At 39.8% G+C, this 19,683-nt stretch overlaps 1 protein-coding gene and 1 long non-coding RNA gene across 4 annotated transcripts in view; one reads left to right on the top strand and one right to left on the bottom strand.

Moving 5' to 3' along the window:
• Positions 1-19,683, bottom strand: part of LOC124154711 — a 143,965-nt gene that overhangs the window by 27,693 nt on the left and 96,589 nt on the right. For all 3 annotated transcript variants that reach the window (XM_046528594.1, XM_046528595.1, XM_046528596.1), the window contains 2 exons: positions 18,695-18,949; positions 3,220-5,468 (listed from right to left, as the gene is read on the bottom strand). In XM_046528594.1, coding sequence (XP_046384550.1) covers positions 3,220-5,468; positions 18,695-18,949 — 2,504 coding nt within the window. The remainder of the gene's footprint in view (positions 1-3,219; positions 5,469-18,694; positions 18,950-19,683) is intronic.
• LOC124154714 lies at positions 13,228-15,515 on the top strand. The gene is made up of 2 exons (XR_006863987.1): positions 13,228-13,323; positions 14,095-15,515. It is a non-coding gene; the product is annotated as an uncharacterized LOC124154714 (long non-coding RNA).

Genomic DNA, 19,683 nt, shown 5'->3' on the forward strand with positions numbered 1-19,683 from the left:
TATTCGAGACGGTACCTTTGGCATAACTATTCGAGATCTCGAATATCGAATACTTTCTATTATTCGAGGTATTCGAGTATTCGCGGATACTATTCGCACATCTCTAGTTTTTACGAGACCCTTTCGGTGTTGGCTCTCGCCATAGCGAGGGTTTCACCGCCGGAAGACTTTCATCAAGACTCCTTAACCTCTGCAATTGCTAGCGATCTGTTAGAAATGAAGTTAATGGAGTGCTCAGTATCAAATTTATGTGGTAAACTGTCGTTCGATAAATATAATGATGACGAAACAATGCTTTGCATGATTTTTATTCAGTGCGGCGCTTATAAATTGTTTGAATAGTTAGTCGTTATTTGAGTAAGGAAATTTAGTGATGCAAAAAACATCGCCTTTCGTCTGGATTTATGCTTACGTTTATCGGATAGATGTTTATCTGTCGCCGCACCACTCCTGTTCCTGTATATCTGTTCGCAACAGGTATATTGGCTATTATTTGCTCCACCTCCGTTAAAGCGACAATTCGCTATAGCGAGTGTTTATTAGTGCACCGTGGGGTGTCGTTATATCGAGGTTTCACTGTAGATTGATATTAGTAATAGAATAGCATAAGGATTAATAAAATACCCCTCAGAAAGCCGTAAAACTCACCATTTTGAACCATTTACATTATAATTCCGCAATTTACTAATCTCGCACCAATCGCTTATCCTGGTGGGTATACATAACCCCCACACACCCCAGTATAAGTTGCACCTAAACCTCCCCCAGCCTTAATTCCTGGCTGCGCCCCTGACTGTACCATTTTTCCGAACTGACAGCAGCTGGGTGGAAAATAGAAACTAGCCAATGAGAAGCGCTGCCCCTTCCACCTCTTCGTTCCCCTCCATCCCCTTCCCATTTCCCCTCCGCTCCCCTCCATCTGGCTGACAGACGTTGCCATCCTTGGGAATAACGGTACTTTCGGGGGCGGCAGAACGAGTGCTGTGCGATCTCCAAAGATTCGGCTTGGCAACACTGCTAGCTGGAGAGCGATGTGCACTGCTCGGAGAGAGACTGCGGGCTCTTCCTCACTTTCTCCTGTCGCTCTTCTGTGATTGGCTAGAAGAGTGGGTGGGTTTCGAGCACGCTCAAGGTCAGCCGCCGTCAGTTCAGAAAAATGGTATAGCTTAACTAGAAAAGGGGTCATACGTTGGATGCATGTATTTTCAGGACAATATTAATTGTAATTTCTAAAAGCTTCCTTATTATATCACTGAAAATATTGCAATGCAACCAGGGCCATCCAGATGCGGTATTATCATGCAGGTTCAGAAATAAAAGCTATTACTGAAACAATCCCTCAAAAAGATTAAAATATTTTCATGTAGTATTAAGCTTAATTTTTTACTAAAAAAGCATGCAGGAAGCACAGAGGATATCAGGATTTAAAACTCTTATTCCAATCGGAATTAGAAATAATCCTCACAGCTCCTCTCTGTATAAACAAAGAGCTCTTTCCGAGTGGAGGCATGTCCGAATATGTAAGAGCCATAGTTAAATAGGCAGTGAACAAAAGGCAAGTAAGCAGCTCCCATGAATTCAGAGGGAATTAGTGTTTAAAATATCTGTAACACATGAGGGTCATTTCACGACAACTTCATGTAGTTCATTTCCTATATAATTTTTTATTTCAAAAAACAAATTTAAATATTGCCACGGTTGTCATTTTCAAAACTTTTCTATATTTTTACCAGCAATACATCTGTCTATTTATGAGTGAGAAAATTTTTGAATCTGTTAAGTGCAATTGAAATGAATAATTTTCTTTGGGATTTCTCCGGAGTGGGCTTAATTAGGGAAGAAGGATTTAAAATGGTTTAAATACATGGAAAAACACTGGAATACGCTAACTCAGTCACCTCACTGGTGTGCTCCAAAGATCAGTCTTCTGTGTAAGTCTTATTCAAACACAGACTCAAATTTATGGGGATCACTCCCTCGGCAGTGACCTCACTCGCTTGCGCACATGAAGACAAAAAAAGCAAAAAATAATTAACGAGTACCAAAAGATGAGAGAGTGACTATATGTGTGTTTTTTGACTACGTACTTACGTAATAATTATGTCTGCCTTTTTTGTCTTCTTTGGAGCAAATCTGCCAGCTGAATCAGAGACTGCATGCATCTGCTTTTTCCCATATTTTCATATAACCTACGAGGATGGATCGATAAGTAACGCACAACATATTTTTTCCACCATGTTATTATGACTGGGGAGTTGAAATTTTGCATACATTTAGTTTGAAGGTTTACACCAGAGCAGCCATATTTAGATAAGATATAGCTCTTGCAGCAGGAGCGTGAACTACAGACCTAAGATGGTGCGTGCGTTAGCATCGTCCACCCGTGAAGAACAACGAAGTGTAGTTTGTTTTTTGTGGGCTAAAGGACTAAACGCGAGTGATATACGCTGCTAAAAAATATGGAAAGACATTGTCAAAGTTGCATTGTGCCATTTGCGACAAATGCAACAGGCCAAATGTGATACTGCTCCATCACAATGCTCGTCCTCATATTGCTGCTTTGGTTCATGAAAAAATTGACAACTTTGGCTGGGAGGTACTCCAACACCCACCTTACAGTCCAAACCTTGCACCTTCGGACTTTCATTTGTTTGGTCATTTGAAGAAATTCCTGGGGGGCAACGTTTTGACACTGATGAAGAAGTCAAATTGACTGTGCGCAGATGGTTGTATTCTCAAAAAACTGACTTCTTCGAACAGGATAATTCCAAACTAGTGTCAGGATGGGAGAAATGTGTCGAAGGACTTGGACCTTGTGTTGAAAAATAGGTAAATATGTATCTTCAATGCAATAAAATTTATATTGCCTAACTGATTAAACTTTCTGTTAAAAAAAAAAAATTGTGCGTTACTTATCGATCCACCGTCGTATTATGCTGCTCAAGATCTGTGTTTCCTAATTTAGTCCACCAACGAGAATGGAAGGGACACACTCTTTGGGGGACTAACGTGATTGGGGACATGTTACAACGGTCCTACTTGGTGCAATGCCCATTTGGAGACTAACAGACTCCTCATTCTCAATGTTTCTTGCCTCTGAGAAGTCAAGGATGAACTCCAGTCCGAGTTGGAGTGGGATGACTCATAAATGATTCAATGGCAAATGTATGCGGGTGGTTCACCTTTTAAAGTGACAAAGTGTAAATAATTCATACTTGCCTTGCACGTACACTGGGTGCAATTTCTTTCATCTCGGAAGAACTTGGACCTCGAGGGAAACCGCTTGCCATTGAATAGGCACTCCAACTCAGTCTTGTTCTCTGGAAGACTCTTCCACGCAAACTCCAACGGCTGCAAAGTCTTTGGACGGGAAGGAGAGGGGGGAGGTAAGGGGAGGACAGGCTGACTCGACGACACTTCAGGAAAACTCTCAAACTTTTTGGTACTCCAGTCATAGTCCTCATCCCCGTAGTCAAGTAGCTCAAAATACCTTGATCCAGACGATGCGCTTGCCCCAAAGTCATTATCAGAAGTAGCACCTTCAGCTACAGGAAATGGGTTCTCATCAATATCGTCTGATGGCAAGCTAAACTGGTTGACTACTTCAAAATTCTGGGTTAACCTTAACACTTTTCTACCCTTTCGTCGGTTCTTTTTCCCTTTCTTGGATTTGTGCTTTCTGCCTGATGGTTTTTCATTCTTTGTTTCGGGCTTACCGATCTTTTTCACCTTCTCACCATGGCTCACAGTCACATTTTCCGATACAGAGGAAAGTGTCCCATTGGGAGCCGTCAGTGAGGGAATCGGAGAAGGGTCAGGTATTGCAGTTGGATGAGGAATTGACTCACTTATACTTCCATGAGAAACATCAAGAATGCTATGAGAGCTCTCAGATATGTTTTTCACTCCTACAGGGGATATCTCATTTTCAGAATCTAATGATTTACCATTATGTTCCAATGAAATATTTGAAATGATATTTTGGCCCTGAGAGATATCATCAAATAATTGATTAGACAAACAGTCAGCACCTCTTCCATCACCATCACTCAATGAACCACCTTCAACATTCAACACATTTTCAACGCTACACTTAACATCACCGCCAACAGAGGTGACTTTGATTTTCAGCACTAGAGTATCATCACTGCTGTTACTCTTTGAGGCACTGACATTTGTATTATCTTTCATTTTCATTTTATCACCATCCAGATTTTGTCTATTTCCTCCACCAATGAAACTAGACACTATGTGAGGTACATCAGATGCGTTATTGAATGAAAGGTCTAGTTCATCATCATTTCTAACACTGATACCTTTATGAGTGCTGTTGACACTTTCAGGACTTGACAAGTTAGACAGAGAATGCAAAGCTAAGGAAAAATTCCCACTGGACAGTGAGGTTATAGTGGTGCTTAGAGGGATGGAAATCACTGGTGTTTGATTTTCCCACAGGTCACTCTCCGTGACCTCAGCTACAAAATCAGTCACATCCAAAACAGCTGATTCCACAAGCAGACTATCAATATCATCAAAGGTAGTAGGACGCTGAACTCTGGTAGGGCTAATGTCTTCTATATTCCTTGTTTCACCCAATGGATCAACATTTATGCTGGACAAATTTCTGTTTTCATGAGGAGTCACATCACTTGCCACCACAATGGAAGCAAGGCTGACTTTATCGCTCACAAGATCTTCTGAAGATGCAAGGTTGGAAGAAACCGAAGAGGATTGCCGAAAACTGACAATTTGATCGAGAAAAGCACTTGAACCCAAATTACGTTGTCCATTTCCTTCACCTACTATAAGTTCCTCCATGGAATAGCCCAAAGGTGATTCAGGAGCATGTGATTTAAACTGAAATGATGAAATTAAATTCTCAACATGATATAAGTCAGCATTTGTTGCTGTAGACTGCACTAAATTTGGATCCTGGGTATTTTTTGAAGTAGCCCTTAATACAGATCGAACATCAATTTGGCTGGAATTACCTTTGGAGTCCACTGCAGCCAAATAGTTGGCAACATATTCTGTTTCATATTTAGAGTTCTTAGTGATCAGAGAAGGAGCACCAATGAGCAAGCTATTCTCAGAGGTGCAGTTTGGATGACTTGTAGTTGAAACAATAATTTCTATCAAAACTTTTAATGTGTTGTTTGATCCATGGTAATCATCCTTGAATGAATGGAAAGCACTGTCACCAGCCAACTCAACAATTTCCTTGGATTCATTTCCTTTGAAGTGGGTGTCTTCCTTCAGGGTGAACTGATAGGCTTGAACATAGTCTGAATCAGTAGGCTCGGAGATGGAGGAAGGATGTTCCAAGTCATTGCTTAGTACGCACTCAGTTCTTCCACCGTTTACAGCGACTGCTCTGAGGCCAGGGGGGCAGAGGCACTGATAGCCCCCCCTCAAATTGACACAAATATGGCTGCACAGGGATGAGTTCATGGCACACTCATTTACATCTGAAATAGAAATTAACACATATTAGTCAATGGGGAATGCTGGATTACATGCAGCTGAGGCGATAGCCATTGAAGAGACAGGTGTAAGGGGAAGGAAAGAGAGGTTGGAGTGTATGCGTTGTGAAGGAGGAATAAAGATGTCATAGGGAAGGCAGGTTGAGTAGGGACTCTAACAGCATAACACCAATGAAATTCCCAAACTGCGGAGGAAATGACAAAATTTTCATATTCAATCTCGTTCTACTGATGATAAAAGCTTTACAATTTGCAGAGTTAAGCAAATGATCATTCTAGGTCCTACATTTTTCCACTTAAACCTGCTGAGAATCAAGGCTGGTCAGTTTTTCTACGAAAGCAACTTTCCCCTGCTCCATTCTTTCTGCAGAGTAAACTTCTAGGGTTAAGATATAAGACAACCCACGTTACCGTCAAAGTGGGTGACTTGGGACAATTTGGTATGATTTTATTTAGGTTGACACTACTACAAAATGCCTAATGCAATGGGACAAATTTCTATCGCAGTGTCTTCTCTGACCACATAGCAGTTTCTAGGCTATTTCACACACGGTTAGGTGGTTCTATGCAAGAAACAGTGACCTTAAACTAAGCTTGTACATAATATTTCTATCATTTCTATCTCCATAAAAACTTGCTATATAGGTAGGACAAACATTGTTCTCTTATTTTTTTTGATAAGTGAATTTTAACACACCAAACATGGCTGGAAACTATCCATATAAGTATTGCCTAAAAATGTTACACAGTTTTTACTTCTCTGAATTTCTTTGGTTTTGGGCTCAGCAAAGGGTGACTTGGGACAGTTACCAAAACATGCCAAGCAAGTATGAAAGAGATCCAGGGGGGTTGTGTTTGAATCGCTCGTAATTATTCCGAGCACGTAACCAAGGAGTCACGTGGTACAATTACGAGCGATTCGGAATTTTGGTGTGTTTGAATCACTCGTAAAAATTTCACTCGTAAAAACCCTTCGTAATTATCTGACTCGGTAGCTATCGGTCGAGATGATTACGAAGGATTGACTACGATGGATACCAAGTAAACAACATGGCGGACTTTATGATGTTAATGCACGCGCATGAGAATTTTGAAGACGAGGATTTAATTGCGGAGAGAGCACAGCGTAATTTCAGGAGAAGAGGAGACGCCTTTAAACTGAGAGAAAAGGAAATCAGAAGCCTTTTTCGCCTCAGTGAAGACTGAAGCAATCTCTGATTGATGCCATACATCTCCGAAGCTTCACGGACATCAGCTGTAAGTAATGTAAACAAAGTAAGTACACATGTTTCATGTATGAAATTTTATTGTTTTTAATCATAGAAATTTTACACCGATTTCTGGTTGTGATCCAAAATAAAATAAGATGTGAAACGCGAAGAAGTCTAACTTTATTACCGCTGTTCTAACTTGCAATATCTTAATAAATTGAGGACATTATTCTGCTAAGTTGGAGTGCAAAAGTTTAATAAATCATTAAAAAAGATCATGTTTCATGTAAAGAAGGAGAATGAGAAACTCCGAAAAGCGATGTGCTGGCATCATGACATTAATTTTAAATTGGTGTATTTGAATTTGCCCCCAAAACAAATACTGCCGTACGCAAAGCGCGTACAATGTAAATACGTTCACTTGTTGTTTTCTCTACATTTTCATTTCTGCAGAGAGGAATATGTGGTGGAGAGTCAACTTCTGGTTGTTGAGAAGCAAATTGTGCCTTGCTGGAATGATTATTTACTCAAACTCGATAAGTGCAATTGAATTGTTTTACCGTTCATCCTGAATAATTCGTTTAAAAGTGTTTTAACAGTGCTAATGTCCTTCCGTTACCGTATTTCGCTATTTTAGGATAAGTTTATTTATTGTTCTTCAAATTTGGCTTTGATCTTTCGTATTAGAACGGTAGTTTTGCAAAAAATATTCTCGGTCATTAGTTTCTTTTGACGGGACGTTGATTACTATAGTTTTATTGTGTTACTAATTCCGAGTATTGGTATCTTGTATTTAATTGTGTAATATGGGCCTCATTACATATTAGCTTATCTCTAACTTAAAATAGCCGAATATATAATCATGAAAATACATTAAGGCTGTTTCTCACTCGCGCATGTAACCGTGTGTGTCGACAAATGTTCAACTTTGCCTCAAGATAAACACTCATTTCATAACAGGTATTGGATACTCTTACATTCAATGCTGTTGGACAATAAGTGCCATACATAGCTTATGATGCATATATGAATGTTCGGGCCGGAATAGCCTTATGTCTTCTTTTCTTCCATTTGAATTTCCCTCTTTTCTTCTTTTTCCCGCCTGCCTTGGTTTTTTTGTTTTGTGCCGTACTTTTTTGCCTAAAGAGGGCTTGAGCAGCACCGGAAGAACGGTGCTGGCCTGCGGCACCGGTAATTCATTCATTCGCTTGGGTCCGGGCGAAGACGACAGCTTTCGTTCGCCTGAGTTCAAGGCGAAGAGCGTTTATCTCGTCGAAGCTCTGACGAGAATCAAGTGGTGGACGGACGCATGGGGTGGAGAGTTCGGGCGGAAGCCAAGGTAAGGCGGGATTCCCTTCCTTATTTTCTTCCACCCCCGTCATTTCTTCCTTTCACTGTATTTAAATTTTGGTTTCCAGTCCCTCATTTCTCTTTTCTTATTATTTTCGTCGTAAATGTAAGGCTAGTTCCGGCCCTGCATGCATTGCATTTTGGGCGGAGCACAACGGCCCCGTGACGCGACATTTTTTGGTGCCGAAACCCGGGACAGATTTGGAAATCATTAGGCTTTATTTTATTTTAATTTATTTAGTGCGTTTAGTGCAATCATGCCAGAAAGTGAAATAACCACGAGACAGAATTTCGAATCGCGTCTATCCCTTCTGCGATTCAAACGGGACCAGTTCAAAGCCACTCTTTCGGTCGCGTATGATTTGGCACGTCAGTTGAGTGAATACCAGGGGCGAGTCAGGGAGCATCCTAATTTTGGCGTATTTTCTGCCAGGTGTTCTAGTCTAAAGGAAGTTTATCGTGGTTTTTTAGATGAAAATTTGGCAATTTTTGAGCACTGCAATAATTGCAATCGCGCGGACGTGTATAAGATAGATTCCGTTTTGGCAAAGGAGTTCGAGGAGAAGTATTATTTTATTTTGTCTGTTTCTGATGGATTGAGGGCGTCCACGAGCGATGTGGACGGGGAAGCCCCTGTGCAATCTCAAAAATGTAAACTCCCAGCCATTGATGTTCCGAAGTTTTCGGGGTTGTTTCCTGAATGGCCCGCTTTTCGCGATATATTTAAATCGGTGGTGCATTACCGGAATGATATATCCGCCATTGAAAAATTTTCCTATCTTAAATCTTCTCTCCAAGGTAAGGCATTGGCAATAATTGCCTCTGTACCTTTTGGCGAAGCTCATTATCCATCCGCCTGGAGAGAATTAAACGATTTTTATGATAATCCTCGCATTCTTGGATTTTCATTTTTGGACAAAATGTTGTCGTTTCCAGAAATTTCTAATAATCAAGCAGAGTTACAACAATTCGTGACAACATTTGCAGAGATGTATGCGGCCTTAGGGACCCTGAATATTCCAGATTTGGGAGAATTTATTTTATTCCGCTTAGCCGCTCGAGTTTTGAATTCTGAGATATTATCCCAGTTTGAAGGATCGCTGAGTGGAAACATGTTCCCTTCTGTAACAAATCTAATTGATTTTGTAAAGAAAAGAATTAAAATTCTGCAAACATCAAGTGGATCGGTTTCTAAATTTACCTCCACGAATTCTCGAGGTAGATTTAAATTTTCTCTGCCAGTTTCAGCCAACGAAGCCTCTTCAAGGATGTCTAATTATTCAGAGAAACGTGATAATTGCCCATTGTGTTCTTCTTTGCATCCTTTATTTAAATGTCCACGTTACATTGAAATGAGTTGTAATCAACGTTCAACCTTTGTGCGGTCAAAAGGGCTGTGTCTCAATTGCCTAAGGCCGGGTCATTGGGCTCCCAAGTGTCAAGCAAGAGGTATGCGCTGTCAAAGATGTAAACGCTATCACCACACGTCTTTACATAATTCTGCCGAAGACGGGAACACAGTAGGCGCGAAGGACGCAGGAAAGGTTTCCACCGGATTGCGTGACGATAGTCAAGAGGGTATTTCCTTGTCAAAAACATCTACCACCTCATCCATACCCCCTGCTATCATATCGTCATGCACTCGGAGTGATCGGCAGCATTCGACTATTCTAGGCACAGCGGTTGCCTTGATTCAGGCTAGTAATGGGGCGTGGGAGCGTATCAGAGTTCTAATAGATCCGGGCTCGCAGTTATCCATTATTTCGTCCTCGGCGGTAAGGCGATTATCTTTGCCCATCTCCGCTTACGAGGGCGAGCTATTTGGCTTAGCGCATGTTCCCCTGCAGCAACCCAACGGTCAGGTTTTATGCTCTTTATCTCCAAGACATACGTCATCCCCCGTATTGACCACGAGGTCGGTTGTAGTATCGGAGGTCTTAAATGAACTTCCAACTACTCCTATCCCACTCTATCTTTTCAAAAAATTTGCACATTTGCGTCTCGCAGATCCCGAGTTCGATAGACCGGCCCCCGTAGAAATGTTATTGGGCATGGATTTATTTCCTAGGATTCTTCTTGGTGGGCGGAAATCATTGTCTTACGCAAATGTGATAGCTATGAATTCTGTGTTCGGTTGGGTTATAATGGGAAGTTATCCAACCATTTCCCCCCAGAATCCTTCTCAGGTAATTTCGCTGGCTATTGGTAAGAGGGAGACACTTCTTCTTAATCAACTGAAAAGGTTTTGGGAAGTGGAAGAAGTGGAGGTCGAAATTCTACCGAGACCTGAAGACGTGCAATGCGAAGTAGGGTTTCAAAATACGCATCGTCGTATGTCTGACGGTAGATATCAAGTTATGTTGCCATTTAAGGCATGTCCTCCCACTCTGGGAGATTCTCATGGATATGCTATCACGCGCTGGATGAACATGGAGCGCAGATTGTCAAGGAACTCGCGTTTAAAAGGCGAGTACCATAAATTCATGAGCGAGTACGAGTCGCTGGGACATATGTCCAGGTCTACGAGTCCCGGATCGTATTATCTGCCCCATCATGCCGTGTTTAAGGATGCTTCTCAGTGCGGTCAAATACGTGTTGTTTTCGATGCCTCGGCGAAGACATCACTCGGTATTTCACTAAATGACGTCTTAGAAACTGGTCCCAAACTTCAAAAGGACATTTTTGACCTTTTAATTGGATTTAGGACGCATAAGGTCGCGTTTATTACCGACATTGTGAAAATGTATCGACAAATATCGTTACATCCCGACCATCGCACCTATCAACACGTTGTCTTCCGAGAGGATCCATCGTCCTCATTATTGGATTATGAATTGAATACGGTGACCTACGGAGTTGTTTCTTCACCTTTTCTAGCGATCAGAACTCTACATCAGCTCGCCAGTGATGAAGGACAAAATTTCCCGTTAGCCTCAAAGGTGCTTCTTCATGACACATATGTTGATGATATCGTCACGGGAGCGAGCTCGATTGCAGAGGCACTAAATTTGCAAAAGCAATTAATTTCCTTGCTTTTATCAGGAGGCTTTTCTCTTGGAAAATGGGCAAGCAATGCTCCGGAATTGTTAAGTTATATTCCCGAGGAGAAACGGGTATCAATTTTAAATTTTGATTCGAGCGATGTTTGCCTTTTAAAAGTTTTGGGAATGTATTGGTCACCAAAATCCGATACTTTTTCCTATCATGTCAATTTTGATACGGTGGTCAATTCAAAAAGAAAGCTGCTTTCGAACATTGCCAGAATTTTTGACCCGATTGGGGCTTTGTCTCCCGTAACTTTATGGGCTAAAGTTTTGATGCAATCCCTGTGGAATGAAAAATTATCTTGGGATGATTCCCTTCCAGAAGTCATTAAGAATCAATGGGATAATTTTGTCTCGCAGAGTCAGTTGTTGCAGCAGATAAAGTTTCCTCGATATATATTTCCACGGTCTTCAGAGGCGCAACTGATCGGATTCTGTGATGCATCGGAGCGCGGCTACGGTGCGGTGGTGTATATAAGAACGATCGCAGAATCAGAAATTAATGTTCATCTAGTTGCAGCTAAAAGTAAAGTTGCTCCCTTGAAGACTTTATCTATTCCAAGGCTTGAGTTAATGGGAGCGTACTTGTTATCTAAGCTTCTATCCCGTTTGTCATCTTTTTTGGACAAAAGACTTCAGATCCTCAAAATATATGCCTGGACCGATTCTCAGATTGTGTTGGCGTGGTTGCGAATGTCACCTCATTTATTAAAGACCTTTGTTGCTAACAGAATCACTAACATTACGGCTTCAATTCCCAGTTCTTTGTGGAGACATATTGAATCATCCAACAATCCAGCAGATTGTGTTTCGAGGGGAATGATGCCAAATCAGTTGCTGCTATGTGACTTATATTGGTCAGGTCCGGAATTTCTAAGGGAGGATGAATCAAAGTGGCCATCTATACCTTCGGAAAGTAAATATGCAAATGATCTACCGGAGGTTAAGATTCAAGCGCAATGGGCAGGGGCCATCCAAGATGAAAAGGGATGTTCATGTCATTGGATGAAGGCGTACTCCTGCTACTTGAAATTAATACGAACAGTTGTATTTGTGCGTAGATTTATCTCTGGTTGTAAGGAAGTGCAGCGACCATCCAATCTTTTTATTTTGGAATCTGAATGGACCAAATCTCTTAACCTCATCATAAAACTGGTTCAGAAATGTCATTTCAAGGATGTCCTCCATTCTATTTCTAGAAACAAGTGTCTTCATTCTACTTTTGCTCGTTTATCTCCTATTATTGATGATCAAGGGATCCTCAGGGTGGGCGGCAGGCTCATTAATTCCGCATTGCCTCAATCACAAAAACAACCTGTTTTGTTGCCTAAAGAGAGTCATCTCTCTAGATTGATTGTGCGACATTATCACTTTGCATCTCTGCACGGGGGACCTCGAATGGTAGAGGCATTAATAGTCAGAAAATTTTGGATTATATCTGGTAGAGCACTTGTGAGATCGGATGTAAGATTTTCTTTTTTTTTTTCGCTAGTTGCGCGTTAGTTTCGTTTTTAACATTCTTATTCCTTCTAATTCCCTATCCACGGCCTAACCTGAGTCCTGTAGTAAGTCTTCCAGATGGGCCTCTGGAAGTGAAGCTATAGTATCCCAAACCCAACTCTTAGGATAGGACTAAGAACACAGCTTATTTCAGTTTTCGTTATAAAGAGGTGAATTTTTTCTAAATTCAGGTGGGCGGTATGTTCGGGCCGGAATAGCCTTATGTCTTCTTTTCTTCCATTTGAATTTCCCTCTTTTCTTCTTTTTCCCGCCTGCCTTGGTTTTTTTGTTTTGTGCCGTACTTTTTTGCCTAAAGAGGGCTTGAGCAGCACCGGAAGAACGGTGCTGGCCTGCGGCACCGGTAATTCATTCATTCGCTTGGGTCCGGGCGAAGACGACAGCTTTCGTTCGCCTGAGTTCAAGGCGAAGAGCGTTTATCTCGTCGAAGCTCTGACGAGAATCAAGTGGTGGACGGACGCATGGGGTGGAGAGTTCGGGCGGAAGCCAAGGTAAGGCGGGATTCCCTTCCTTATTTTCTTCCACCCCCGTCATTTCTTCCTTTCACTGTATTTAAATTTTGGTTTCCAGTCCCTCATTTCTCTTTTCTTATTATTTTCGTCGTAAATGTAAGGCTAGTTCCGGCCCTGCATGCATTGCATTTCGGGCGGAGCACAACGGCCCCGTGACGCGACAATGAACATGGAGAGAAGCTTTTTGTGCCGGAGTGTGGAAGAGGTGACAAAAACTATAAATGACTATCTCTTTAATGATGGGTGACCGTGGACCATTGCCAAAATTCAATATCATAGCGCTGGCGTAGGTATATACTAACTTGGTTTAAAAATTTATGAACATCCGTGAATAGTGAACGCAGTAGACTGAATGCTATATTTCTTAGGCAAGTATGTATGCGTCATGCATTAAGTGGTTGGTTTTTACTGGTTATATGTGATGGATGTATTCCCTATGAAAATCAGAATAATAGATGGAACTCACATTGCCATGGTGGCATCTCCAAAAAAATCATGTAGTGTTAAAGGAAAGGGATTATTTAAATTATAACATATATCATTTGATTAATATGCAAGTGGTGAGTTCATGTGATGTAATAATATTTTATTTTGAAGCAACTAGGGTCAATTACTTTCTAGAAATTTACATTGTAACCCATTACCTGCTGAATGATATTTTAGTGTCAATGAGTAGCCTAATGAGCTTCTTACATTGACTTACATAACTGGTTTTCCAAAATAGAATATAATTATTATATATCCATGATTATACTAATTGAAACCATGCATATCTGCCATGTTCTATAGCAATATATCCCCAAAGCAATAGATCCTCAAATAGCAATGAATAGCCTTAGGAATGGGAGGCATGTTAGAATAAGATTATTTTGACTCATCTTACTTTGCTTTGATTTTAATGGTTTCTGTTCAATTTTTTAATCTGAAGGTTTTGATATTTTGCTTTTCTGTTACTGTTGTATTTTTAATTTTTCAGACTAACTCAACCAGATTCTCCCAGGTTCAAATTTGGGTGAGGCTTCTGGACAACCCCTTCTAAATCGTAATATTTAAAATACTAATCCAAAGGATGCTGTTCAGTGGTTGTTTGGTTGACTAATCATTTCAATGGAAATACTCTGGTGTGCATTTTTCTCAGAATACTAATCTATGTATAAATAATAATTCTTAGATCTACTAGGAAGTCTACCATCTGTAAAGCCTGGTTACGTGATACATTAACATGCTCAAGTTAATGCTTAAATGATTGAATGCGCGAATGAACATGAAAATGCACTGTATAACCACCAAACTTGTGTGGACGCAGGAACAGAAAATAGAACCTGTTCCATGTGGTTCATCCAGTTGTATATGTTCTGTTCCGGTCCACCAAAATCGTTCATGATTTCACGCATTAACTATGTGTTTATGTACCGTGTAATCAGGCCTTCAGATTGCAGGATAAACTGCTTGACTCCTTGGTGACTTTTTATCACTACAAGCTTGGTATGTACCTTGTTTCACTTAACCCATCTTCTAATCTTTCATAATCTAAAACTAATCGAAACAGTTACATCAATTTTTAGTGGTTTCCAACAAACATTGGTGTTCAATACCAACAGTTTTGATGTCCAAGCCACTTTTTCTCTTCAAATGTGCTGAAACATTTTTTTTGGCCCTCTTCATACTGAGCCTCCCAAGGCACACCCACTGTACAATAAGCAGGAGTCTGAATGACAGTCTTTCATGTGTGGTCTAGGTTTATTCTTACTATAGTTAATAGTAGTGGGTGTAACTCGGTGGAAATGCTTTATCATAGGAGATGAAGGAATAAAAACTTTACTAATTCCACATGGTGATTTATTGTGTCTGACCATGGTTTCGTTACAGTGTAACATGTTCAAGGTGAGACCTCTAAAATGGTAAGCTGTAATGAGACCATGGTAGACAAAATTAATCACCATGTGGTAAAAGCAATGTTTTTACTCCTTCAACTGCTACTTTTTCTTACTTTTCCTCTGCTTATACCATTTCTGCTTCATTTTCTATTTGGTTTCCCTACTTAGGTGTAGGTATGTCCGCAGTGGTATGCAGTGGAGATTACTTTCTGCCAATGGGAATGGAATTACTCATAAATTTGATGGTTGCTTGCATTATTTGTCTTTTATGAAAATGATTAATGAGGATCACAGGTTTGCCATCCATAATGGTTGTTGATACTCAATATTCAATAATAAATCCATTATGGCATACAAAACTTTATGTTTCTATGATATGCTCTACTTTCTCAACTTCACATTAATGTGATCCATGAATGTGATGTATACCAACTCCTTGTATAACGTTATTTCTATTGCAGTACATCAACGATACTATGTGTTGTTCTTTTCTTTGAAAATAAAGACAATTCAATGCCAAGATGCATGTTACTGATGCTATTTTTTATATAACCTTGACCTTGTATAAGATAAATTTAAATGTTCACCTAAAATAGTGACAAACCTAATGGATTAGAATAGCATTAATTTTATAACAGCATCTTTGAGAAACCAAGATGAGTCTTAGATTGAACCAATAGGATTAAGCAAGAGGCTAATTAGATTTTTTTTAATAGGAGAGTAAATTTTTTGTAACAATTATATTGTTTCTTCCCCTATTTCATTACTAGAAATTAGAATTGGGCATGAAGTATATATGCACTGCTTTGAGGATATTCTTGCAGGTCTTATTGGATACTAAATCCCCTATGTAGATCAAATTCTATTTTATCTTTTTCACATCTTAAACCTCCCTCCATTCCTATTCATCTTCTAATTTTCTTTTCATTACTGGAATTTTTTCAACTTGAACTTTGAAAAATGGGCATTTCTCTCATTGCTCCTATCTTCCAGCATTAATTTTTGCCCTTGGTATAATTAAAGTTGATTAAAATGTGCAGGGAGATAGAAACATGTATGAGTGTTAGGTTATGGAAAGTGGATTCAGCACAGCAGTAGTAATTCTTATGGTACAGAATAACTTTCAATGAAAAACAATATGCTGGAAAGTTCACACAAACACAAACTAGAGCTCAGAGCTAATTTCAGGCTAAAATCCCAAGAGGAAATGGCCACATAAGTTGGGCCATTTTGCTGCACATACTATGTAGTCGCACATACAGGCTGTATAAGCTTTTCCTCTTGGGATATTATGCAAGACTTGCTTTAGGGTCGTCCGCCTCGTCTTTAGAATTGAAACAATGGTGCTTGGTGTGGTAGTTTGATTTGAGGGAGTGAGCTTGAGTGGGGATTAGAAATTGAGACTGTCTGAATAATTATGGAAAGTGGATTATAAGTGGAAATAAGTGTTGAAACACTCTTAGTAGATGTGGAAGGAGATTTTGAGGTTGATGGGATCGGGTCAAAGGAAGAAAGATTACTTGAATCTACAGATTGACTATTTTTTTCTTCATCTACATGGCTTTCTGATGAATTCTGTTGCTGAAATAACCAATGATTCTATTTTGTGACATACTCAACTTAGTTACACTTGGGGTCTGCTACGCTAATGTTAGTATTACCTCAATATCGAAAATGATTAGTATTTCCTGCAAGTCTTCATGCCCGTGTGTCGCATTCTTCCCTATCAGTGCTATCATACGTTTTTTAATATGATTAAGCTCACTAAATTTAAGGGCTTCACTCCCAGTCTGGGTGCCCTCACGCATGCAACACGCTACTATAGAGGCAGATTTCAAATATTGCCAACGCTGAGGGAAAATTTATTAATCACAACAAATGTTATGAGATTCTTAAATGGCAATTTATGGAAGCATAGTTTATCAGCAACATATACGATGCTACATATTTTTCTATTTTTGAGTAAGTAGTTATTTTTACGTCTCATTTAAGCTAATCACTCTGTAAAAAATAATTAATATATAAGAAAACGATCATTTACCGAAAAATATGGATCACATATGGAAGAATAAGAGGCTAATGCTACGTAAATATAAATAACTAATACGCTTAATGGTTTATTAATAATGAATTAATCATTAATGTCGCAATACGTTTCATTTTATATAGTGTACCTTCAGAATGAATTGCAGAAGCATATATTTCTGCTCAGCGATAACCTTCATATTTACGTCTTTGTTTACTTAAATTTACGCCGCGCTACTGAGGAATTCGTAAACAAATGAAGGAAATTACAACGTTGCCACAACCACCACTCGTGATCCATCTCATTACGAAGGCTCCAATACGACTTCGAGACGAAAAGTTTCAAACACACCAAATACCCTTCGTGTTGGTGACCACTCGTAATGGACCGCTCGTGATAGTGAGTGGGTGAGACTATTACGAGCGATTCAAACACAACCCCCCTGGTTCCAGAAAATGCAAAAACTCTATGATGAATCTATACAGAAAGGTATGGATAGTGTCATAAAGGAAAACCATCCATAAGGAAAGCAGCTGATTAATATGTTGTCACCAAATCAACTCCCCAAGGGAAATTAAAAGGAGAGAATCTCCATCCACGTGGAAGTCAGACAGTATTGTTGGCAGCTGAAGTTAGTTTTAGTGTAAGGAATCTTGAAAATACTAATTGGGGATTTCATCTTCAAAACGTGATGTCCACTCACTTTTAAAATCCTATCTGGATAGAATAGACAGAGAAGAGATTCAAAATAAATATGCTTAGTACAGATTGGGTTCGCCCTTTCTTAAAACGTCACAAGGGAAAATTAACTGCCAGGCTTGAATATGAAGAGAGAGAAGATGAAGCGCACAAGAGCTACAGTATCCTCACATACCGTAAAAGAGTATTTTGATAATTTGGAACTGACAATGGAGGGAGTTCCACTGCAAAACGTGGTAAATTATGATGAAGTTAATTCAATTGATTCAGGTATGTAATTATAAAGATATATTTGTTTCTCCAAATGTACCTGATATATGTATCATTGAAGGAGCTCAAATTCTTCAGGTTCTATCTTGTGAAAACCTTTGAAAGCCGGGGTCGTTTTAGGTTTGAAAATGAAATTGTGTGATTATAACAATGCTTTTGTTTATTTTTTGTTGAAGTTTGGGACAGTTCTAATTAGTTAATAAATCTGCAAATAATTACCCAATGCAATTTATTTTTCTTGTAATTATTCCTCACACAGAGCTTGCACTTTGATACTGATTTCAAACAATTTAACTGAAATGGGAGAGAAAATTTGAGTTTTGAATGCTAAAACTGTCCCAAGTCACCCACTTTGATGGTACTGCTACCATTGTGTTGAATCACCATCAACATATATGCATACTAGAAATAAGATTGCCATTTTAGGATGACCTTGGAAGCCAAAATCTGCATACAGGAGGCTTGTTATCAGCTCATTTGGCTGTCTTTTCCCTGGAGTCACAGAAAGCATGAAGTTGGCATATTCTAGAGAATCTTCCATTAAAGGCATTTTCTGAAGTAGAGAATTCTGAATTAACAATCTTCTACAAAAAAAAAATTCAATACATGAGCCGATAAATCAGCCAGCCACTGTTTAGGCCAACTCCCGGGAGCTCATAACTTACACATAGGGCTTGAACAGTACTCACTGAGTGCAGACATACCTATCTGACAGAAACGTCCTTTGAATCCAGAGGGACAGTGGCAATATATCTGACCACCAAGCATCTGCTTGCATGTCCCACCATTCCTACAAGCAGGAAAACAGATGGAATACTCAGGAGCCATGACACATGAACGCTTGTCTGGACCCAGAGTTTTCCCACGCCCAAGACAGACGCAAGAAAAACTGCCTAGAGTGTTTTGGCAAAGGTGCTGACACAAAGCTCCACTGCCAGCTTCCTCACACTCATTCACATCTGCAAGAGCAAATGAATGCAATCAAAAAAGGTACTCTCCTATAATCTTGTACCACCTAGATTCAAAATTCTTAGGGCTAAAAAAGGAGATGCACATTTGAGAATACAATGGGGCAGCACTATCACTGGAAAAGAGGTTAATGTTGAGTGCAATTCCCCATGTACTCCACACAATCAATCAATGTAATACATGCTGGTGACTGGTTTCATTAACATTTAGCGACACTCTCAGCAATTGAAGTCTTTGACCTTGTGAATTATTATGTATAGTCATGCTGGAGTGAAGCCTAGGTACAAAATTGTTAAATTACAGAATACAGTGGAACCTCGTTAAAGCGAGTACGGGCTATAGCGACACCCCCGCTATAACGAGAGATAGCCGATGCACCATCAATTGACCCTATAATAAGCGTGTTAAAAAATTCGTTTTTACGAGACCCTTTTGGTGTTGACTCTCGCCATAGCGAGGGTTTCACCGCCGGAAGACTTTCATCAAGACTACTTAACCTCTGAAATTGCTAGCGATCTGTTAGAAATGAAGTTAATGGAGTGCTCAGTCTCAAATTTATGTGGTAAACTGTCGTTCGATAAATAAGTAGTTAATTTTGGTGAAAATATTGTGGCATTAGCATTCGCGAATGCTTCATCTTCTTTTGTTCCTCGGGCGGCAGAAAGCAGTCTGCAGCATACCCGCACGTCAGTGAGTTGCGTGAATAGAAAGCATTTGATGGCAG

Source organism: Ischnura elegans, chromosome 2 (genome assembly GCF_921293095.1).
Source record: "Ischnura elegans chromosome 2, ioIscEleg1.1, whole genome shotgun sequence".
Lineage (NCBI taxonomy): Eukaryota > Metazoa > Arthropoda > Insecta > Odonata > Coenagrionidae > Ischnura > Ischnura elegans.